At 32.3% G+C, this 25,203-nt stretch overlaps 4 protein-coding genes across 6 annotated transcripts; 2 read left to right on the top strand and 2 right to left on the bottom strand.

Annotated features, from left to right (window-relative positions):
• Positions 1–8,542: 8,542 nt before the first annotated feature.
• Positions 8,543–13,324, top strand: LOC117907991 (pentatricopeptide repeat-containing protein At1g20230). 3 transcript variants are annotated; one of them, XM_034821696.1, is made up of 4 exons: positions 8,543–11,214; positions 11,516–11,616; positions 11,754–11,851; positions 12,799–13,324. In XM_034821696.1, the coding sequence occupies exon 1, from the start codon at positions 8,774–8,776 to the stop codon at positions 11,048–11,050; it is 2,277 nt and encodes a 758-aa protein (XP_034677587.1). In that variant the 5' UTR covers positions 8,543–8,773; the 3' UTR covers positions 11,051–11,214; positions 11,516–11,616; positions 11,754–11,851; positions 12,799–13,324. The 3 variants fall into 3 exon arrangements, with proteins under 3 accessions (XP_034677587.1, XP_034677588.1, XP_034677586.1); XM_034821697.1 differs by lacking the exon at positions 12,799–13,324 and having other exon boundaries at positions 11,522–11,616; positions 11,754–11,933; XM_034821695.1 differs by lacking the exon at positions 12,799–13,324 and having other exon boundaries at positions 11,754–11,933.
• LOC117907992 (E3 ubiquitin-protein ligase ATL23) lies at positions 13,161–14,036 on the top strand. Its single transcript, XM_034821698.1, has one exon. It carries the CDS (start codon positions 13,489–13,491, stop codon positions 13,876–13,878), a length of 390 nt encoding a protein of 129 aa, XP_034677589.1. The 5' UTR covers positions 13,161–13,488; the 3' UTR covers positions 13,879–14,036.
• Positions 14,037–16,721: 2,685 nt separating this feature from the next.
• Positions 16,722–17,105, bottom strand: LOC117906980 (E3 ubiquitin-protein ligase ATL23-like). Its single transcript, XM_034820280.1, has one exon. The coding sequence runs from the start codon at positions 17,103–17,105 to the stop codon at positions 16,722–16,724; it is 384 nt and encodes a 127-aa protein (XP_034676171.1).
• Positions 17,106–19,873: 2,768 nt separating this feature from the next.
• On the bottom strand, positions 19,874–20,351 carry LOC117905341 (E3 ubiquitin-protein ligase ATL23-like). The gene has a single exon (XM_034818249.1). The coding sequence runs from the start codon at positions 20,322–20,324 to the stop codon at positions 19,926–19,928; it is 399 nt and encodes a 132-aa protein (XP_034674140.1). The 5' UTR covers positions 20,325–20,351; the 3' UTR covers positions 19,874–19,925.
• Positions 20,352–25,203: the final 4,852 nt, after the last annotated feature.

The following is a 25,203-nucleotide window of genomic DNA, read 5'->3' as shown; positions in this document are numbered from 1 at the left end:
CTAAATTTACACCCTAAATAGAATTAAAAAATGAGGAAAAAAACATAAATAAAAGAAGATTGACATATTTTTAAAACCACTTAATGATGCTACTTTGGAGATTATTTATGTGGATTTCTTGCAAGTATAGGAGATAGGAGAACAATCATTCGGGACAATGAAATGTTAAAGTTATGTTTGACTCTCAAAAAGTATCAAGGAGAGAAAAAAATTATTAAAGAAAAATGTTTTTATCACATTTTGTTATCATGTGAAAACTATCAAATGAATTAAAATTAATTAAAATTTTATACATTTTAAAATTATTTAATATAAAAGTAAAAAAATGAAATGAATTTGAAATAGTATATCAAAATAATTTATTAATTTTATTTTTTTTTAATATTTTTTTCACTTTTCTTTTCCATTTTATTTTCCTTGCAATTCCTCTCAAAACTTCCCGACAATCAAAGATAACCTTAAAGTTTGAGCAAATAGGACGAGAATAAAAAAATGAGATAATTAGCAAAGTGATAATTTTTTCATGAGGAAATGAAACTTTATAGGACGCTCAAAATAGGAACTCATTTATTAACAATTGGATTATGACATAGAAAGTGTTTGATCACACATCTATAAAAACAGAAAAGTTTCATCCTTGATCTCCTTCTACTTGAAATAGGCTTGGTACATGTCTACGAGCCTTCAATTTTAGTCATTAAACCAAGACTATCTAACCAATTCCAAAGTGTCTTTCTACTACTAACATGTCAAATTCATTTCGGAACCATCGTGTATTATTATGACTAGAGCAAAAGTATTAGTATTAAGGCACCATATCAAGGATAGACCCTAAAAAGGTACATGAAATCGTGTCATTACACTTGTTTTAAGGAAAATATTCACTTATTTGATATTAAGAACGTGGTAATAATCTCTCTCATGAACAAATTATATTTTGTTATTCGAAAGATAAAATAGACGAGACTTGCTACATTTGTGTTTAAGGACATTTAGTTGTTAGAATAATTTACTAAAGATAGTAAAATTTGATACAATGGGCCAACATGACTTCAATACAACATATTTTTTTATAAATTTAAATTGATTATAATTAGTTTTAGGTCAGATTTGTGTATATTTATCGTTCATGTAACTTATTTAACAAATAGATAGTTTTTGAGTCAATATATGACATGGAATGGATTGTAATGATTAACTTAATTATATTATTAAACTATTTAATCCTTATTTAATTCATTTTAAATTTGTTTTTAAATAAATAAGTCAATCAAGTGATAAATATATTTTATTAAAATATTAATTATATAAATTTATACAAGACTTAATTCAATCTACTATTAAATAGGTTAAATGAGTTTTACAATCCGTTATCTATTTAATAATTAAGTAATATTTATATTATATTTTTAACTCAATTATTATTCATGTTGGGTTTAGTTAACTTATGTGATAGAATGCCTAGATTTTGACAACATGAATTGTCATGCTTATAATTTACTTGGGAAAAGACACTCGTGTTCAAATGTTTTAATAATAAAATAAGCGATGAAAGTGAATAGGGGAGAAAATGTTGACTCATCTTTACATGAGAGTTATGAGAGAAGGAATATTAGGTATGACATCGAGAGTATTTGATAAAACTTAATGTCTAATATCATAAAGTGATTTTAAGTTAAATGATAATTAAGTTATTAAGTAATAGTAAATTTTTAAATTCATTTATCAAATTTATTTTAAATTTTAAATTATATTATTAAGTTATTTTAATAATTTAAATTAAATCATTACCAAAATCTATCAAATATTTTTTTTTTTTAATGAAAGAGCCCACATATCATGAGTTTAGGCACATTATATAAAACATTTTTTTATGAAAAAACCCACATATCATGAGTTTAGACACATTATATATAACCATTGGTTCGCATGGGACATTTAATACAAGGCAAAAATAGAGAAATAATAAAAATGAGACAAAAACATAAAAGGAATAAAAAAATAATTTTAGATAGAAAAATAAGTGAAAATTATTTATTTTTTAACTTGATTATATTTAGTAGGGTTAATTTCATTAACCCTTTTTTTAAGTTTTAACTAAATATATCTAGTTTTAATAGATTTAAAATTTTATCATGCATCTCCTTTATTTAAAGTGAGAGGGGAGTTGAGTGAAAATTATTGGTATATGGAGAATAATAGTCATTCCGGATATATCCTAAATAGCCACCTTTGTTTTGTCTTGCACACCTCTGTTTTGTCTTGCATAAAGGAATGTTCGGATGGGGTCCGAGCACGCATTTTCGATGATTAAGTTAGAGAGTTGAGTTGGGCAAGAAAATGTGATTTTTTTTTGCAAGAATGCACTGTATCTTTCCTGAGGTTATGAGTGACTATTTACTTTTGCTCACGTGTAATGTCTATTTAGATGTTTAACGATGCCTTAATTGCGATTGATTACATGTTAATTGTCGCAATGATTGATGACCTATAAGTCTATAAGAATTGTCTTGCCTTAACTATTGGCATTTAATCCCGTAATGACTGCATTAATCATGACTACTGCCTGATACTCAATCAATGCTTAGAGGTAACTCAAGTGTCACTCTTAACGCCCAACTGTTCAGGACCATTTGTCTACCATCTTGGGCCCAAATGAACTATTTGTTCGTCCTTACGTTTCCATTTAGGCGGTTGAGTCATGGAAGTAAATAACAATGGACACAGACGACGATAGGGTATGAAACCCACAAGAATAAGAAATAAAAATGATAAACAAAATATTTGGTGAAATTTCAAAGGGAAAAGTGAGTTTTGATTAGCTAATTTGAAAAAATATAGGAAAAAAAACTTTCAACTTTTATAAATTAGTTTTATTGTCATATATTTAAACATATATGAGAATCAATTATGGCAATTATTAGTAGAGCCCCTAAAAATGGGTCTCTACTAATAAAATGAAGCAATTATGGCAATTGATGAGGAAAACAATGAATACCTGAAACTATCATGCGCATATGAGAATCAAAACATGCATATAGAAATACCGGAATGGGAATAGATACGTACCCGGGCGACGAGCCACAATGCGCTATCAAGAAGTGAGGTTAGTGCACAATTAAGGAATAATAGCATGCATGTTAGAGAGCAAAATAAATCAATCATGTATGATAATCAAGTCAATCAAATCTCATATGTCGGGCCCCCACCAAAGCCCGTTTTATCTTGCCTGAATCAATTTCGATAACTCCATTGTTCGGAATTACGGAATTTGATTCCTTGCTTACTTCAAAAAATTTTAAAAACAGAGGAAATATGAAAATTGCTTGCCAGAAATGAAAGTGGCAGCAAAGTTTTATTAAAAATGTGATTTTGGAACCTAAAGAAACTTTAAGGATGAAGTATGAGACAATTGGGACTATTTGAATACCAGGCTTTAAAAGAATTTACAAAATAGGATTCCGGATGTGAGATATCCAGATAAGGTGGAACGTCGGCCGGATAGAATTCCGGATGTGAGATGTCCGGGTGGAATGTCGGCCGGATAGAATTCCGGATGTGAGATATCCGAGTGGAATGACGACGGAGGAGAATTCCGGATGTGCCGGGTGGAATGTCGGCGGAAGGAGGAATTCCGGATATGAAATGTCCAGGTGGAATGGGCGATGAAGAATTCCAGATGTGAAATGTCCTGGTGGAATGGCGGCGGATGGAGGAATTCCGGATGTGAAATGTCCGAGTAGAATGGGCGATGAAGAATTCCGGATGTGAGATGTCCGGGTGGAATGGAGGCGGATGGAGGAATTCTGGATGTGAAATGTCCGGGTAGAATGGACGATGAAGAATTCCGGATGTGAAATGTCCGGGTGGAATGGGTGATGAAGAATTCCGGATGTGAGATGTCCGGGTGGAATGGCGACGGAGGGAGGAATTCCGGATGTGATATGTCCGGGTGGAATGGGCGATGAAGAATTCCGGATGTGAAATGTCCGGATGGAATGTGGTTATGAGTAGCATGAAGGATAGGTATGAGTTGAATGGATATGGGGGCTTGAGTGAGTGGTTTTAATGGGTATGTGAAGGAGTGAAGGATGGCATGCACCCGTGAGACTCCATGTAAGCGAGGGAGTGAGATGGAGAATGAATGAGAGGAAGATGGGTGTAGTGGAGGATGCTTGATCCTTGCAAGCTTGAGTGAGGAAATGGGTATGACGACCTAGAGAGAGAGGTGGATAGACGAACGACGGGTATGGGGATGCTGGTGAAGTGAGCTTTGCTGCCATGACAACTACTCCAGATTTTCTAGGATCTCCTTCAAGCAAGAATGAGAAAATGGATGCGTACCATGGACGGATATCAAGAAACAGGGGAAGCAGAGAAACATGGCGTGAAAGAAGACGAATAAATAAAGAAAAATCTCAGAAAATCCATTTCATGAATCATCCATGAATCTTCTGAGCAGGTGGGTAAACCATATCAAATGCAACCACCCTCATGATTCTCAAGCGTTTCATAATCACAGTAGGATCAGAGCAAGTTAAAATGGACGATGGCAAACACAAATGCAGGGTCATACTTCAACAAGCAGACTGGTGGCCTCCATTATCAACCCCAAACAGATCAATGGGTATTCAAATATTCACAAGAGATGTAAAAGAGTGATAGCCATACCTGAAAGCTTCTTCTCCAACTACAGCAACTACCGGGCTACTCTGTTCTTAGCTTCCTACTGCAGTTCAACCAATACTCTTTCCCTCAAAACTCTCAGAAAACTTCTTCTCTCTTTCTTCTTAGCTTCTTCCCCTTAGAAAACCCCGTGTACTTAGCAAGCACAATAATGTTTTATTTTTAATCGTTTTATATATTTATATAATTATTTTTTTAAATATTAATAAGAAAACAACTAAAAATAATTAAAAAATATTTTAGGAAAACATCTTGTCTATTATCAAATGTATTTCTTCAGCGATAGAGAACAGCAAACTATTCTTCAAAACAATTACGAAATAGAGCTTCAACTTTTCACCTCGTAGTTCATGATTTATAAATTATTTAATGGATATCATTTTTTGGCGTTTTGTTCTTCGATGACCCACGAAAACAGTAGGAATCCTAACCTCTAGTTTATAATTTATGAGTTTGAAATAATAATTTTATCTACTAGAAGATTCCCTTTTTTGGCCTTTTGTTTGGAAACTCGAGCTCCCCCGCATGTTTGTTTTGTGTGGGTCAAGAATTCTCGACCCACCTTGATTAATTTTGAAGTGAGGTAAATGTCTTGATAAACAAATTCGACACGAATTAAAATAGCTAATGGGCTGTATCTTCAGAATTCTAACTTCTCTATCAAGAAGTTAATCATTAACCTTTTGACGAGAAAATTTTTTGTTACTTTCACATGTAGCTTTAATTTGATTAAAATTTAGAAAATTTTCAAACTTACAACTAGACATCGTGGATTTTTACCATTCATTCCTTTGCATCATATATCAAACCACATTGTAATTCAAGCTTTGCTTATGCAGAAATTCCCAGCACATTATCAAACTACATAGTTATCCAAAGTAGCCTTACGGTTTATTGGAAATCGATCAGGAATGCCTTAAATCTTTCATAGAAAGAAATGCAGAGTTTCCCTCTTGACGCTATCACTGACCAATGGATCAAGAATGCTTCTCCATTTGCTGTAGTTGATAGCAGAGCCAGGATCTGGCAATGGAAATCCATTAACAAAGAAGTAAGGTGTGCCCAGGACCCCTCTTGAACAGCCATACTGTGAGAAAAAAAAAACCCACATATCATGGCAGAAATTATATTATTAAGTTATTTTAATAATTTAAATTAAATCATTACCAAAATCTATCAAATATTTTTTTTTTAATGAAAGAGCCCACATATCATGAGTTTTGGCACATTATATAAAACATTTTTTTTATGAAAAAACCCACATATCATGAGTTTAGACACATTATGTATAACCATTGGTTCGCATGGGACATTTAATACAAGGCATAAATAGAGAAATAATAAAAATGAGACAAAAACATAAAAGGAATAAAAAAATAATTTTAGATAGAAAAATAAGTGAAAATTATTTATTTTTTAACTTGATTATATTTAGTAGGGTTAATTTCATTAACCCTTTTTTTAAGTTTTAACTAAATATATATAGTTTTAATAGATTTGAAATTTTATCATGCATCTCCTTTATTTAAAGTGAGAGGGGAGTTGAGTGAAAATTATTGGTATATAGAGAATAATAGTCATTCCCGATATATCCTAAATAGCCACCTTTGTTTTGTCTTGCACACCTCCGTTTTGTCTTGCACAAAGGAATGTTCGGATGGGGTCCGAGCACGCATTTTCGATGATTAAGTTAGAGAGTTGAGTTGGGCAAGAAAATGTGATTTTTTTTTGCAAGAATGCACTGTATCTTTCCTGAGGTTATGAGTGACTATTTACTTTTGCTCACGTGTAATGTCTATTTAGATGTTTAACGATGCCTTAATTGCGATTGATTACATGTTAATTGTCGCAATGATCGATGACCTATAAGTCTATAAGAATTGTCTTGCCTTAACTATTGGCGTTTAATCCCGTAATGACTGCATTAATCATGACTACTGCCTGATACCCAATCAATGCTTAGAGGTAACTCAAGTGTCACTCTTAACGCCCAACTGTTCAGGACCATCTGTCTACCATCTTGGGCCCAAATGAACTATTTGTTCGTCCTTACGTTTCCATTTAGGCGGTTGAGTCATGGAAGTAAATAACAATGGACACAGATGACGATAGGGTATGAAACCCACAAGAATAAGAAATAAAAATGATAAACAAAATATTTGGTGAAATTTCAAAGGGAAAAGTGAGTTTTGATTAGCTAATTTGAAATAATATAGGAAAAAAAACTTTCAACTTTTATAAATTAGTTTTATTGTCATATATTTAAAAATATTTTAAAATATATATACTTTTTCATAACTCAAATAATTATTTCATGAAATACCCTTTTACTTGATAATATTAAATAAAATTATCTAAAATTAATTTATCATTTTAATTAAATAAAGGTGTTTTACAAATAAATATATTATAAATTTTTTATTATATAATATGATATACAAATTATTGTGGAAATATTTTTTAGAATTTTAAAGTGATAAATGAAATCTTTTTAATCCCCTTAATGACGATTTTATATTGTGTTTTATATAAATCCCCTCATTTTCTCATTTTATTTAATAAAATTGAATAAAAAATTTGTTGGTTGACATTACTAATAAAATAATAAATTTAAAAAATTTAAAATATAATTAAAACTAAAACACATAAAAATTAAAAACCAAAAAAACTTAAAAATCTCAAATCAATTTTCACAACAAAAAGTTGTAATTGATGTTATTAACATGTAAAAAGGTCATTTTAGAAATTAATTATTTGAATGATAAAAAAATGTATGTATTTTAAAATATTTTTAAGTGGGTAAAAAAATATGATTTATAAAAATTTAGGTTTTTTATTTTATTTTATTTATATATATATTTTTTCAAATTAGTGAATCAAAACCCGTGGAGAGCTCCCCTCACATGTCCATCTTTCCAGTTCGGGCACCTTGGTTAGGCATCATGGGCATGGCGACCATCCATATCATTCCATCTAAACTGATACTTGTGGGGGGCTTCCCTCCACGTGTCCATCTTTCCAGTCCGGGCACCTTGGCCGGGTATGACAGTCATCCGTATCATTCCATTTGAACCGATACATAGTTCCATTTGGCATCAGACATAAAAATGTCATTTTCCTACGGAGTTAGGTAGCATAAGGAGATTGGACTCCCCAAACAGTCAGGACCATTCGATCAAGACTCCCAGGTCCACTGGCATGCGTGATCATTCACGTCTGACATGAGAATGACTGATGGGATCTTTTCTAGCCATCAAGTCCATGTCAATTAATTGTTACAAATAACCCAAAATCATCAACAAGTTGAAGGGATAGGCGGCTGCATGGTCAAACATCATGACACATTAGCCGACGACACCTGCCAACCGCTCAAAATTGTGATGATAACCCTGACATCAATAAAACAATTATCATTACAAAGAAGGTCAAAGTATTTAGTCAATACTACAGTGACATTCTCTTTAACACTATAAAAACTCTCTAAAAGCACAAACAAGGTAGGATTGACATATTCACTCTCTAGCGAGAAATTCAAACTATATCTATCTAACTTAAAAGCTTCAAAGAGGCGTGTCTGAACCACATGTCCAGACATTCTTTTGTGCAAGTAAGAAGCTCACACTGTCTAACCTCTATTAACTTGGATGGATGCGACTCCAATCGGCTTTGTACCAACAAAACCCATTTTTCTTAATTTCAAATCAAAGAAAGTGATATGTATTTAATCGAAACTACAAGGGGTGGAATAAAATTAACCCGATAAAAAGTGAATGTTGTTGTTCCGATATCTCACTATCTTATTTTTTAGTATTTTTAATCAAGTGAGTCCTCGGAAGAGATTATTATAATACCATGACCGGGAAAACGGAGAAAGCTGAAGAAGACCGCGCGCTTACCAGACGGAGAAAGTTGAATGGGAGGAAACAGAAAGAAGTCGAAGATGAAACAGCGAAATCAGGAATCTGAATTTCTCGGACGATCAGAGGGAGAGGATCTTCGTGAATATAGTTTCTGTTGCAATATTTTCAGTTAATCCGGACCCATTCTCCATAATTTCATAGTTACAGTCCTGTGTAATAGGCAAACCATGTCTCTGTCTGCACAAGCTCTCGCTCTACTCGACAGTTTTCAGCATACCATTCTCAATTGCCTAAATTCAACCACGGCTTCTCTTTCACAGACACGTCAAGCTCATGCCCACATCCTCAAGACCGGACTCTTCAACGATACCCATCTCGCCACCAAGCTTCTATCGCATTATGCTAATAACATGTGCTTTGCGGATGCAACTCTTGTTCTTGATTTGGTTCCTGAGCCCAATGTCTTCTCTTTCTCCACCCTTATTTATGCATTCTCAAAGTTTCATCAATTCCATCACGCACTTTCTACTTTTTCTCAGATGCTCACCCGAGGCCTCATGCCTGACAATCGTGTCCTCCCTAGTGCTGTCAAGGCCTGTGCTGGACTATCCGCCCTGAAGCCTGGCCGACAGGTTCATGGCATTGCATCTGTATCTGGGTTTGATTCAGATTCTTTTGTTCAATCTTCTTTGGTCCACATGTATGTTAAATGCAACCAGATAAGAGATGCTCATAGAGTGTTTGATAGAATGTTCGAACCAGATGTGGTTAGTTGGAGTGCTTTGGTTGCGGCTTATGCTCGGCAGGGATGTGTAGATGAGGCAAAAAGGCTTTTCAGTGAGATGGGTGACTCGGGTGTGCAGCCCAATTTAATATCATGGAATGGTATGATTGCGGGGTTCAATCATAGCGGACTATATTCGGAGGCTGTTCTTATGTTTCTGGATATGCATTTAAGAGGTTTTGAACCTGATGGGACTACTATTTCTAGTGTTCTTCCGGCTGTAGGAGACTTGGAGGATCTGGTTATGGGGATGCTAATTCATGGTTATGTGATAAAGCAAGGTCTTGTGTCAGATAAATGCGTCAGTAGCGCACTTATTGATATGTACGGGAAGTGTTCCTGCACATCCGAGATGTCACAAGTGTTTGATCAAATGGATCACATGGATGTAGGATCTTGCAATGCTTTCATTTTTGGATTATCCCGGAATGGGCAAGTCGAGAGTTCATTGAGGTTATTCAGGCAATTGAAGGACCAAGGGATGGAACTGAATGTTGTATCTTGGACATCAATGATTGCTTGTTGCTCCCAAAATGGGAGGGATATGGAAGCTCTGGAGCTTTTTAGAGAGATGCAGATTGCAGGGGTGAAACCAAATTCTGTAACAATCCCTTGCTTACTACCAGCTTGTGGCAATATTGCAGCATTAATGCATGGCAAGGCAGCCCATTGCTTCTCCCTTAGAAGGGGGATCTCTACTGATGTTTATGTGGGTAGTGCCTTAATTGATATGTATGCAAAGTGTGGAAGGATACAAGCATCCCGGATATGTTTTGATGGAATTCCCACCAAGAACTTGGTTTGTTGGAATGCAGTTATAGCTGGATATGCAATGCATGGCAAGGCAAAAGAGGCCATGGAGATTTTCGATTTGATGCAGAGAAGTGGACAGAAACCCGACATCATCAGCTTCACTTGTGTATTGTCTGCATGTAGCCAGAGTGGCCTAACAGAAGAAGGATCTTATTATTTTAATAGCATGTCTAGCAAGTATGGGATTGAAGCTAGAGTGGAGCATTATGCTTGCATGGTTACTCTTCTTAGTCGTGCAGGAAAGCTTGAGCAGGCTTATGCCATGATCAGAAGAATGCCAGTCAATCCAGATGCTTGTGTTTGGGGAGCTTTGCTCAGTTCCTGTAGAGTTCACAATAACGTGAGTCTGGGTGAGGTTGCTGCTGAGAAACTCTTTGAACTAGAACCAAGCAATCCTGGAAACTATATTCTTCTATCTAATATTTATGCATCTAAGGGTATGTGGAATGAAGTGAATAGGGTAAGGGATATGATGAAGAATAAGGGTTTGAGGAAAAACCCTGGTTGCAGTTGGATTGAGGTGAAAAACAAAGTGCACATGCTTTTAGCAGGAGACAAATCGCATCCTCAAATGACCCAAATTATTGAAAAGTTGGATAAATTGAGCAGGGAGATGAAGAAATTGGGTTATTTTCCAGAAATCAATTTTGTGCTGCAAGATGTAGAGGAACAGGACAAGGAGCAGATCTTGTGTGGGCACAGTGAGAAGTTGGCGGTGGTGTTTGGGCTTCTGAACACTCCCCCAGGATATCCACTTCAAGTAATTAAGAACCTCAGAATTTGTGGGGACTGCCACGTTGTTATAAAATTTATATCTAGCTTTGAAAGGAGGGAGATTTTTGTTAGAGATACAAACCGCTTTCATCACTTTAAAGAGGGAGCTTGTTCTTGTGGTGATTATTGGTGACACACTTCTATGGTTTACTGGGGAAACCCATTATTCCTCTTCTTCATATCGAGCGGTTGGAATTGAGTTAATGCAGAATATGACATGGACACACAAGATAAAGATGAAATGCATTTCACAATAGACTTGAAGGTGAAGAGATTGAATCTGCCCCTGAAAGAAGGGTAAATACTTTCCAATTGGATGCTTATAAATTTTTAGGAAACATAAAGTATAAAGTCATTACCAAAGAGTTACAATGTCATTTTTCACTTTTTATTTTTCCATTTGGTTCAACCCACATGGATGAAGAACATTTTTGCCCAAAACTTGCAACTTTTAGAAGCTAACATAGGGCACAGGTTTCTCACTTCGTAGGTATTATATTTTTCCTTCAGTGTCTAATTTGACCAAAGCTTGAATTATTTCAAATCCATTTCTATTATTTGCTGTAAGTTGATCTTTACAGTTTGTTTTGCACCATAGGTTCAGGAGTTTATTCAAGGACGGATCTCCTTTCTTGTGAATGGCTTGGCCTTTTGAATAGATATTTTTAAGCAGGTTTTGATGTGTTCCCAAGTCCAAAGGTAATTTTATAGATCATTGGTATGGACAAACATAGAATTGATGCATATGATAGCAATCCTTTCCTCTTTTGTTTTGCATTTAATTTAGGTAGCTGCTTATGTCACTGTGCTAATCATCATTGCTTCTTGGCTTCCAGATATATGCCAATATCGCTTTAATATGATGGATGCTGAATCGAAAACCATCATCCATACCAACTTGGGACAAATGTTGGAGTTAATCCTTATGACACAGGTGACTCTCCTGAGATCTGTTGAAGTATCTTGGCATCTTTTTACTGGTTCTATACATTTCACTGAAACATGACATGATCTTACATACCTTAATTTTTTATGCTGAGATATTCACAAGGGTTTGTCGCTTAGCAAACATCTAATTACTAGATTTATTGGTTGAGGGCTCCACATAAAATTCGTGGATAGTTGCCTCTATTATCAACACGATTCATCTTTCTTTGGGGTTCCGATATGGCATATTAGGCTTCTCAGCCTCACTCCCAGATCGTACTAGAACTCCTCACTTGTTTTTGTGAGGAAATTGCTCTAGAAAAACAAATTTCTTTTGGACAGTAAATTTTTCTTGAGGAAAAATCCATAGAACCAATCCCATATCATACAGAATTTTTATTTGGGTCATTTAAATGTAGAGTGAAGTCCAAGCCATCAAACAAGGGTATGTATACACATAGGAGGTATATTTTGGGTATGATACGGAAAAGATAGCAGGGGTTCAGGCTCTTGGGTTTGCTGACAGTGACGTAAGATACATGGAAAAATTTCCTCAGAGAAGGGTAAAGTAAAGGTTCTGAATTCTGTGGTCTTTTGACCTCCTGTGGTAACTATAGGTATAACTTGTTTTTGTACTTGTATTCATCACTGCTGCAGCTTTAATTCTTCAACTTCATGTGAATCAACCCATTCATCACGTTTTTCTCCAAACCCCAAAGTATCTTTCTAAATCTGGTCAACAAGCCGTCTTGAGTTTGACTACTCTTATGACTCCCCATACCATTTTAATAATTTTTTTAAAAAAAATAAAAATAAAATAAAAAACCCTGCCTTTAAGATGGACAAATGCTTTCCCTTCACGCTGGAAAGCTTGTCAAACCAACATTTGTCTGTTTGTACTCTACTTCCATAAACTAACATTGCTTCTCCACAATCTCTTCTCTGTTGTTTCAGGTTCAGATTGTCTTACATTATACAAGTATGGAATGATTTACTATAAAAAAAAGTGTAGAGGGATGTTTTGAAATGTGAAATAATGTTATATAATAAATAAGAATTTGGTACAATTGATTAATTTCCATAGGCTGTGGCGCCCAGTGGGGCTTGTGGGCAAACAGGTCCTTAGAATAGTTAAATTCTAGGGTCACCACCCACAGAAGTCACAGACTCACAGCCCACAGGGCCAAATAAAGGCGGCGGTGTGGCGTGTTATATTATATATATATATATGAAAAAAACTCTGAGGAAGGGAGGAAGAAAAAGATTATACGAAAGATGTGTGTCAGAGTAGTGAGTACAGTTGCGGATGCTTTCCTCTGACCCACGAAACACGCCATCTTCCAAAATCAGTGATATTTTCTCTTTCTTCCAGAAATGGTCGTTACTACTCTCGAAACAGACCCACGTCACCTTTCACCCCTCCCTTGAAAGTTGAAACCACCATCTCACCAAACTGTAATCCTACCACCTCAGAATCCACTTTCTGTCCACCCGAAGACCATCCCCATGGCGTTTGTCAGCTCCCAGCTTTAACCCTTTTTATTCTCTTTCCCTGAAGCTTCATTCTGCCGCTACCCCTCTGCTTTATGGAAACTCCTTTGGTTTTTCTTCTCTCTGCTTCTCTGCTAGCGTGAAAACAAAACAATGCTGCTTTCGATATTTTTGGCTCTGTTTTTACCCTGTGCTGGCATGAGCGTCGTCTTCGTGGTCTACATCTGCCTCTTGTGGTACTCCGCCCTGGGCCAGCAGCCGGAGTTGCCAGCGCCGGTCAAGCCGGAGTCTGAGAAGGGACTCTCGGCGTCGGACCTCGACAAACTGCCCAAACTCGCTGGAAAGGATCTCGTCGTGGGAGCGGAGTGCGCGGTATGCTTGGACGAAATAGAGAGTGACGCACCGGCCAGATTAATTCCCGGTTGCAATCATGGCTTCCATCTCCAGTGCGCCGATACTTGGCTCTCCAAGCACTCGGTTTGCCCTCTTTGTAGAGCCATTCTCGGGCCTGAGTTTTTCAACACCTCTGAAAATCCCTGCTAAAATAGAAAACCGAAGAATGATCGCCTTCTCTGTTCTTTTTGCTCTGTATGTATTCGATTTTTGAGAGCTTTTTCCTAGTTCTTCCAATCATAACCAGGTTTTATGTTGTCCATACCTGTTTTCCAATGAATACAGAAATTTCATATTATTAATCTTAATCCGATGTTTAATCTCTGGATTTTCATCCTCTTAATCTCTTAATCTCTTAATCTCTGGGGATTCAGAGGTTGAAGAAGATGGAAGACTGCTTTTTCCCATGCTGATGCACGCGCTTCATGGGAGTGTGAGTGATGACAGCCTGGAAATAAATCTACCGCCATACTCACTAATGGTTTCTCTGCCAGGAGTAAATTTTAACATGTATTTATGTGTTCCATAAACTTCTAAAAATCTCGGGAATTAATTGAGGTGGAATTAATTGAGGTGACTTGGTGAATCATCTCTAGTAATCACATAATTGAGCCTTTAAAAAATTATTTTGAAGTTAACACATCATTAAAAATGCCATCGGAATTTTCATTTTTATTTTTTAACAAAAGCATAATTAATAATAGCATCACATATTAAAAACCCATTAATTATAATTAATTTCAAATAAATTCCAAATTAATATGACCCACCTCACATCTTCTCTTACTTTTGGTTGCCGTCTAGTTGTTGGCTTTAATATAATAGTGGTATATATATAAAGATGATGTGACACACATAATTAAAAATGGTGACGCATAAATCATCATTTCAACCGCTTGATTTTATCATATATTTGTGTAATAAATTATAATTAAATAAAATAAAAAGACAGCTCATTTTTTAAATCCTAATTATCATTTTTTTTAAGAAATTTTAAATACCATCTTTATTTAAAGTGAACAGGAAGATAATATATTATATAAATTAAAGGAAGATAGAGACACAGTAGAAAAAGAAAAGGAAGGGGAGGAAACATAAGGCCGCTCCAGCTAATCCTCCACTAAAAATCATTAAACTTTAAATAAATATGTCCCAGTCTGTACTTCTCCACGAAGAAGGAAGAAGGAAGAGGGAAGGAGAAGATATCTATGAGAACAGTGTGAATGTTATCCAAGAGACCCACTTTGGTGTGATGATTGCTTAACCCTTTTTATTTTTAATGATAATTGGCTACTTTAATCTTTTCGTGGTAGGAGTTGGGACAAAGCCCTTACATTAAGGCCGGATAAAGTTAAAAACATTGTTTATGGGACCTATTTTCATCATACCTATTTTAATTATTATTTTTTATTTAAATTTTTTTTAACTAATTTTTATTCACATTTTTTTTAGAAAATAAAGAGAACAAATGGAATTCATGCGAAGGCATATCAATAGAGATGATAAAGAAGATAAAAGAAGAAATAGAAAAAAATAATTGTTTAAAATCGATATTTTTTTTATATTTTTATTTTCTTGTCCATATAAAGAATATTAATCTGAAAATTTCTTATATATTTGTTCTTGCATCTTACTTTCCACCAAAATCAAAATAAAATAAAATAAATTTTGGGTTCTTTTTTAATATTGATTTGACTATACTCGTTAGCTTCCACGATAGTTAAAATAAAAAAGAAATTAAATTTATTTTTTTAAAGTTAGAATGTTAATATAAAAAAATATTATTATTTTCTATTTTTAAAATAAAAATAAAAAGTGTATCCATACAAATGTTTTGTGGATCAACTATACATGAATTTTGTCAAAATCCACATTATAGCAATAGAATTAATTTGATTTACAGCACAACATATTTACTAATGTTTAACTCAAATTAATATTTTTTTTATTCAAAATAAAAAGAAAGACACAAATTAAAATTTTTCATTCATAGTAAAAGGAACAACACATGAATATAAAATCAAGCTTACACACGAAAAAAACTAATATTAAGTATGACTACAATTTTCTAAGCGAATAATAACTTTCCTTAACAGATCAGATATTTTTTGTATTCATGTGTCGTCATTCGATTTTGGCCAAATCCTGTTCTTGAGAAGACGGCTATTAAATATAGCTCCAATATTTTTTTATGAGGCCAGGAGCGGGCCACCTCAATATTAACTTTCATTTTTTAATTAAAAAAAACCTATTTTTCTTCCGGAATTTTATTTAATATATTTTTAAATGTTAAATAAAGTCATGAATAAGGCCTAAACCTTTGCATTTCTCTTTATATCTATATATATATTGTTGCTAAACTAGCCTCCTGGTATAAGAGGGCTTCGGTTAAAGTCCAGTTAGGAATGTTATACGTTTTGGGCCCATGTGAGCTCGGCTCTGTTTTGCTCAGGTTCGAGCACATGAAGCGACGTCGTTTTAATAAATTAATCGAAGCATTAAAGAGCATAACCACGGAAAGCCAGAGCTGCAGGCCCGTTACTCCTAAATCCTAATTCCTCAAAACGACGACGTTTAAATTTCTCTGTCACTGAGAAAAAAGAGACCTTGCTATAAGGATTTGATTTCGTTGTTAACTCAGAATTTGAAGACGCCAAAAGAAAATAATGAAATTTGCATTGGATTAGAAAGCCTACAAACGAGAAAACAAAGAGGAAAAAATAGTAATTTTTATATAAAATATAATAATTTTTTAAATTTGTTTTAAAAATTAATTATTTTTGCAAAATAAGTAAATTATTAAAAACAAATTATCTCCTCGATTTAAAAAAACTTTCATAAATTCATATAAATAAATAAATATCAAATAATTTTTGGTATGCCTCTTTCCCTGAAAATTTAAGAAAAAATGCATCCCTCGACGTTTGTGTTACGTCTATTCTTTTTTGCATAAAAAAAAAAAAAGCAGGGCCAGATTTTTGGTATTACAGGTTTCAGCAGGGATTTTCAGAATCTAAAGGGTCAGGGTTAATCCTGATTCTACAAACAGGACAAACAGAATTCCTGGACAACCATGTATCGGCGCAATGTACATGAAAGCCGTGATTGCAACCCGGAAGCAATCTCGCCGGCTGATCACTCTTGATCTGCTCCAGACATATGGCACACTCCGGCTCCATCACCAAGTCTTTCCCGGTCAGTTTCGGAAGTTTCTCAAGCTCCGCCTCCGACAACCCCTGCTCCGGCGTCGCCTTTTCCTCACGCTGCAACTCCGCCTCCCTTAATAAACAGTACCACATCAATGAAAAGTAGAAGGCGAACGCCGCGCCCACCACTGAGCACGGTAGAACAAAAACTAGCATAACCGACACCGGCATTGATGGAGGATAAAATCTTAGAGAGGGTAGAGAAAGGATGAAAGGGCTCTGCGGAGCAAATCAGGAGAAAAATAAAAATAAAAAAGGCGGTAAGAAAGGTCGATTCAAGTGTTTGGCTGAAAAGAAAATGGATTCCGAATTTCCGAGGGAAAGCTTGGTGGTTTCAACCATTAATAAGTTAGTGAAAGTGACCTGAAACTGTTTAGAGGAATAACGGCTATTTTTGGTAAGACAACAACAGAAGTGTTGCTCATTCCGGATATGATAAGATGACACCAATTTATTATTTTATTCTACTATATATTGTTGGTGGATGATGATCACTATAAATTTAGCCGTATAATCAATTAAAATTTTCATGTCTTTGTGGTATTTTTGGTATTATGAGAAAATCATGTCCTTAATTCAATTATAAATATTTATTAATCTTTTAACTGAATTTTAAAATTTTTATGGCCTTAGCTGCAGTCTAGTACTCATGTTGGGGTGGTAATTTTGGACTTTTGGTAGGGTCAGGTGACGTATGCTTCGCGTAAAAATTGTCGCCACTTGACGAGAATGTGCCTTCTGGATATTCAACGAACATTAAGCCTCGTAGGCAACCTGCAAGGGATGAAACTAGGCTGACAACTGTAGCCAGAAGTCTTCATTGTTCAATCTCCTATGATCATATTCATATCCAGTATAATATGCGAGGGACAAACTTTTCTGTCCATTTTAAATTTGACAGAAATGTAATTTTAATTGATATTAGGGCATCATTCTTAATTTTAGTGGTACTAAAATTATTTAATAATTTTAGTTAATTTAATAATATATTTATTTATCATTTTTCTAATTAGGGCACGTGTTAAACATGGTAAATTCATGAATCAAATATATTCTTTAATCGGATTTTAACTATAAATGATAAATTAATGAACCACAATTTTATATTCATTCCATTTAATTTATATAAATATAAATAATCAATTATCAAATTTAAAGGTTCTTGATTTATAATAAATGTTAGAGAATTTGTAGAAAAATATTAATATTATAAATTTCTAGCTTTATTTAAAGGTATTATCATAATTCATAAGTTTATATATTTTATTCTATTTTTTCAAAATTATTCAGGTCACGTTTGGATCTAGAAGAATAGTAAAGAAAGAAAAAAAAGTTAATGAAAATTATTTTCTCGATTTTATCATGAAAAACAAAAAAAAAAATACAATTATAATTAGTTAGAAAGTTATATAATTTTAAAATTAATTATTTTTCACATGGTTAAAGTAAGTTAAATAAATTTGAAATTTTTTTTTCAATTTTTTTTCATTACTTTTACTATGATGTCGGTAAAATGGTGAAGAATAGTAAAATATATATATATATATATAATTAAAATTAGTTACAAACTTCTATATTTTTAAATTATTTATTTTTAGATTGAAGAAAAGTTAAATAAGTTTGAAGTAACATATAAAAATAATTTATTAATTTTAATTTTTTTATTTTATTTTTCTTATTATATTTTTTTACCACACATTATTTCTCTCAATAATTTTTTTTTCAAATTTTTTTATGGAATAAATATAGAAGTAATAGATTAATAAGAATAAAATAATCTCCATGTTATAAATATAACCTTTCACATGTTTCAACTCAAAGAGTACCCATTTTTAATATAAATTTCCTTCAATATTTGAATTATTTTTGTGTATGTTTAAAAAATAAATGTTAGTTTTATTTTTTTTAAATGGAACCATATTTATGCCTAAATTTTTTAATTCAAAAATAGTAAGATATACTTTTATAATTAGGATAATTATGCTTTAGGAATAGTTAAAGTTGATAATGGACCTAAAGGTCCATAAAAAATATATAATCAAGCCCAAAGTTTAATAAATATTTATAATTATGGTAGATGATACAATGTTTTCATAATACAAAAAATACCTAATGGATATGGAAATGATATAAAATGAACTTTTGTATAACTATATTGTATCAACAACCCTGCACTTTACTTGTTATTTTTTTCATTTACACATTTTTTTCAATGATTTGTTTTTAAAAATTTATGAAAATTTAAAATTTTAAATCCAAGTGTAAATTAAAATATTCATTTGAAAAGTCTATTTTAATATATAACTTTAAATTATTTTTTAAAATGAATTCAACGTGATTTTTTATTTTATATAATATTTTATAATATATATATATATATATATATATATCATATGAAAATTCTAAAATATATATAAAAATTCTAAAAAATAATATGAAAAATATATTGTAAAAATATTATTATTAATATTAAATTTAATGAAAGTTTTGTTAATTACTTTTAAAGTTGTTATCTACTTTAATTGTTCCCAAAACATGATTGTCCCTTTATGATTTAGTGCCCTCAATTTTTTGTCATTCATCCTTCTCACCTTTCAAATATAAAATATAAAATTGGAAAAAGGAAACAACATTATAAATAACTTTTTTTATTAAATTTCTTGTTTTAGTTGATGAGAATTTTTTTTGTTAGACAAAATTGAGGACAAGAAAATAGGGATGAAAAAAACTTTTTTGGTAATTATTTTTTGGAACAAATGTTTTGAAAACAAGGGTTATAAATATATAAAAACAATTTGGTTTCATATATTGCAAGGGGAATTCAACTTTTGTGTTTGGTTTTTTTTGGACAACGCATCGGAATTTTAAAACTTAAGCTTGGCTGCAAACTACCATGCGTTTTCGGAAAGTTAATGAAAAAACAAACAAATAAAAAAATAAAAAAATAAAACCTGCAGGGAGCAGTTCTTGGTTTATTCAGTATAATAGGTTTCAGCAGAGATTTTCAGATGTGTAATGGAACTCAGGCCTGATTGGAGCTCGGCAAAGAGGACAAACCGAGTGCTTAGACAGCCAAGTATCGGCGCATTCTAGATGAAAGGCGTGATTGCAAGCCGGGACCACTCTGGCCAGTTCGTCACCTTCGATCTCCTCCAAGCATACCGCACACTCCATGCCCGCCACCGTCATATCTTTTCCGGCAATTTTCGGCAGTCTCTCAAGCTCCGACGTCGACAATCCCTCATCCGCCCTCGACTTCTCCTGCCGCCGCAACTCGGACTGGTTGGGGAAGGCGAAGCACCAGAAGACGACGAAGTAGAGGACAAAAAGCGCGGTCATTCCAGCGCAGAGTAGAAGAACCGCTTCAATAGCTGTGACGGTTACATTCATGTTGTACGGACAGTGGAGAGTGGAGAAGAAGCAGTCAAGGACTTGAGTCACTTACATAGCGTGGGGGGAAAGGGCAGAAATAAAAGAAAACGCGGAAGGAGTGCGGATTCTGAGGTGGTAAGAGGTCTGGTGAGCTGGTGGTTTGAAAAGCCACGTGTAGGTGATTAGAGGAGCATTAAAAAATAAAAACATAGCTAATTTGGAGAAAGTAAATTTGCTTTGAAGTTGATTTGCTTTTCCTTAAATCCATGTTAACTCCTACCAATACTTGTAACAAGGTTTTAAAGGGAAAATAAATAAATAAATTTTTTTTAAAAAAAAATAGAAGAGCAAAATTAGATTTAAGTGAGTGTTTTAGTAAAGCTTAATAATTATAGCTTAATGATTTAAATTTATTTTTAAATTATTAATTTAAAACTTATTATTATTTTTTAACCATGAGTTTTGAAGACTGTAGATTGTTCGATAAAAATAACTTAAAATTTATTTTAAGTTATTGAATTGACATATTTATTAAATTCATTGTAATTAATATTTATTATTAAAATTTTAATTAATATTTATTATTAAAAAATTAATTAATATTTATTTTCATGAATTTAAAATAATAAATTTATTATTTAACATTCATAATTAAAACATTGTAAATTTATAAAATAACTTTAAAATATTGACTAAAGAAAATGAGTCATTATTAAATATATTTTCATTAGATGTGAATAAATAAGATAAAAAAAATCAAAATTAAAATTTAATTAACTATTTTGAATTAATATTTAAAGTCATCTTTAATTTTAAATTATGATATTAAATTATTCCACGCGAAGTTATATAATAACTTGAATTAAATCATTAATCCACTTTCAACTCATTAATAGAAATAATAATATGTATTTTTACAATATTATTAAATAATATATATATCCAAATGGACCTAAATTTAATTGGGTTAATTTTTTTATTTTTAATCTAAACCCATCCTAAATTATAAATTAAGTTATCCAAAATCCATAAATAAAAAAAAAAGAAAAAAAAAATGGATTGGGTTGGGTTGTAGACTGATCAGACAACTCTCAACTCAGTTGGGTTGGGCTGACCTTCGAGGATCTTGGACAAGTCCTGTTTTGGTGGGTTCATGGTGAGGCCCAACAAACAACCTGTGCCCATTAATGAGTGGAACCATCCAGATTTGCATGGCGCCCAATTTTTGTTTTGGGCCACGTTTTTTTAACCAAGAGGCATCCATAAAAACAACATAACAAGGAAGAAAAAAAAAATCAAAATCAATGATTTTTGGATTTGATTCGGACATAACCTTATAGAGCACCTCCATCATTGTCTTTAATTCCTACTTTATTAACGAGGATCAAAGATATTCTCTGTAATGGAAAAAATTTCACATTTATTAGATTCGATATTTTGGATCGTAAAGTCCTTATCATCCTAGATGTGAAATCATTTTTTTGTTAGGAATAATTGGACCGTTAGAACATAAAAATCGTACTTTATTATTTCTCATCGTATATGATTTTGACAGAGTGTTTTTGGATATTTTTAAAAAGCATTTTTAATAAATACAAGGTTATTTTTTATGAAAATAAATAAAATGTTTTTATTTAATTTAACATAAAAAAAATAAAAATAAAAATAGTAAAAGAAATAAATTTCCAGAATCTTTCCGCGTTTCATCAGAGTTTAAATCCATGCCATTTTTGTGGCATCACAGGGCTGAATTGAATTCCAAATTCAACTATTTTTATCACTGCATTGGAATTTTAAAGAAAGACAGTCGTGTCAGCAAACGGCACGTGTCCCGTTTGGGACACGACACGCTCTTAAAATTTCAGGCTTTTGCAGGTCAGGAACTCCCATCCAAGCACACGTCATCGTTCATGAAGAGAGAGGGTGGGTGGTGGGACGTGTGCAACCTTGGGCTTTGGCTTTTTCCTTGCTTTGACACGGAAGCAGTTAATGGGATTATGGAGAGGGCACGCGACGACGTCGTATTGGTGGGCTGCCCAGCCCCGCTAACGTGGGCTTCGGAGGTTGCGCGGCGAGTCTTTTTGTGGTGGGGCCCGCTATCGGATTCGAATAATTGGAGTAATGAAGGAAACCAACAACTTCCATGCCACCGCATGTGAAGTGTTTCGTGCTTTTACGCGTGTCCTATTTCGTACCATCTAACCTCTCCTCCTTTTGAATTCATCGTCCCTTACGACTCTACTTTATTGTTCAAAATATTATTTATTAATATTAATACTTTTATCAAACTTTTTAGGGACCGTTTGACGACATGAATGAATAATAAAAATTCTTTCAGAAGAGAAAGGAAATTCGTGGATCATGGGGATCATAGCCAGTCTAATCAAATTTTCATTATCTCAACAATTATCCCGTGAAAAAAAAAAAAAGTAAATTACAATAATGGACATCACATTTAATGTGATTGATTTAAATTTCATAAATATAAAAAGTCACAACTATCATAAATAAACAAGACACATGCTTTTACATTAAGCATCTTTTTTTTATTCCAATTTTTCTGTTTTTCTCCATGGTATTTAGAGATGAATGACACTAATAAAAATTAAAACCCTTTGATATATGATGATAATATTTGGTAGGGGTGTAACTTGGACAAACTAGCTCGATCAAACTTCAATCGAACTTGTTGTTTGGATGAATTTTGATAATCATTTCTAATATTCTAATGGGTTTACATTAGGTTTTTTCAAAAACTTAATTTGGGTTCGACTCAAATTAAAATTTAAATAACACAAGCCTCACCCAATCTAATTTTATTTATTTTTATAATATTTATAATATATTTTATCTTATATAACAATATTCGTTTTCTTTTTATATTTAAAAAAAATTATCAAATTATATTATATCATATGATTTTTATTATCTTGAATCTTTATTTTATTTGTTATTTAAATTTTTATATAAATACATTAAAACCATATATAGATTTTAAATTATATAATCTCTAACGGGTCTAACTTGACCATGTCAAGGAGTTTAAAAAAAATTGATGTTGGATTGAATTTAGATCGATTATTTTTTAATTTAGGTTAAATTTTGATTAATCATTAACTTGACCAACCTCTCGAGTTGGACTCCTATATTTGAGATAAAAAATATGCATCAAGAAAAATAAATTTTATTACTCTTTTTTTCACCAAAATTTTATTTTTAAAAAAACATGGTTTTAAACTTGAAAGTTTATTTTTTATTTTTGAAAATAGAAAATTAAGATTTCCTTCCAAATATTTTTAAAATTAAGATTGATTTGTTATGAAACAATAATTTTTTTTAAAAAAATAGTTGTTAAAAACTGTTTTTATTTTTATTTTTTAAGAAATAAAATTTCTAAATATAAAAAATAATTTTATGGGTTTATTCACCCATATACATTATAAAAGTTTTTAAAATATTTTCTATCCATTTTTGTTGAAAAAAACTCTAAAAACAACTCAAAAGAATTTGGATTTGTTCTTCAAAGCCACCTAATTTTAAATCTATTTTAAAATAATTTAACTTAACAATCTATCTAAAGTCTTTCTTGTAATCAATCCTAAAATCTCCGTTTCGAGCGCGGAAATATATACGAAAATGACAATCTTATAAATAATTCAGGGTCATTTGATTGGGAACAAATATTAATTAAATTTTCACTTTTTATTCACTTTATGTTGGTTTTAAAATTGGAGTGGGGCTTATTAAACATTGATTGGAAAGAATACTTTAGCCATCAAAGAATAGACCATTCTTTAGATGGATACAACTTTCAATCCTGACCGTACACTAAAGAGTCGAGAATGTGATTTGACAAGGAAAATTGTGGTAAGAACTAAGAAGTAAGAACGACCAACATCAGGCCACTTTTTCTCTTTTTCTTTTTTATTTTTATTTATTTATTTTTATTTTTGTTTCTTTTTCACTCCTTTTGGAAGAGTAGAGGCTTGATGACCCATGAGACAGACTTTGGTGAGCGACTAACTCTGCTCTCACCACATCCCCGAAAAAATATCTTTAAAAAAATAAAATAAAATAAAAGATTACAAATAAAAAATATCTTTAAAAAATAAAAAAATATGAAAAATAAATTAAAATATTTCGAGTTTCCAAAAAAACTCTTATTCTAAAAAACACAAAGAACTCATTTTGGAGACGTTCCCAGATAAAATCTTAAATGGCACCTTAAATATATTTTTTATTTTTTATTGTAGAAATTAGAAATATTAATATTTTTTTTTATGTAAAATGTAATAATTATTATATAAAAAGCATAGATTTCTCTTATGTTAATAAAATTATTATTAAAATTCGAGGTAGTGAATTTTTAATACCTTAATTTTATTAATTTTTTTAAAAAATATTATAAAATTAATTAATTTTCAAAATGTATTTGAGTTGTTTTAAGTGTTTTTTACTACATTATGCCATGGATTTAGGCTTCTTATAAATTAAATGAGAATGAAAGGTCGTTTGGAGCGGGGTGTGGCATTAGGAGAAATAGTTAAAAATATAAAATATTTCAAAAACATTCATATTATATTTTTAATTTATTATTTTCCAAATGATCAAAGGTTTATTTAGAAACAAGTGACATTGTCATTTGGAATAAAGAAACCGTCTTCCAATATAAAGAAAAATAACAAAGGAACAAAAAATTGCGGAATGGTTTTATTCCTTTCATACCACATTTAACTAAATGGAAAGCAATAAAAATGAAATAGATAAAGCAGAGAGTCTGGTCCTAAAAAGAAACTTAAACATGTTTGGAACATTGAAATTGTACAAGAGATGGAGACGGCTCACCGTCAGCTAAAGGCCAGGTGTCAACCAAGAGAGTAACTGCAGGTCCGATAAG

This window comes from Vitis riparia, chromosome 18 (genome assembly GCF_004353265.1).
Source record: "Vitis riparia cultivar Riparia Gloire de Montpellier isolate 1030 chromosome 18, EGFV_Vit.rip_1.0, whole genome shotgun sequence".
NCBI lineage: Eukaryota > Viridiplantae > Streptophyta > Magnoliopsida > Vitales > Vitaceae > Vitis > Vitis riparia.
This window is presented reverse-complemented; position numbering and strand designations above follow the sequence as displayed.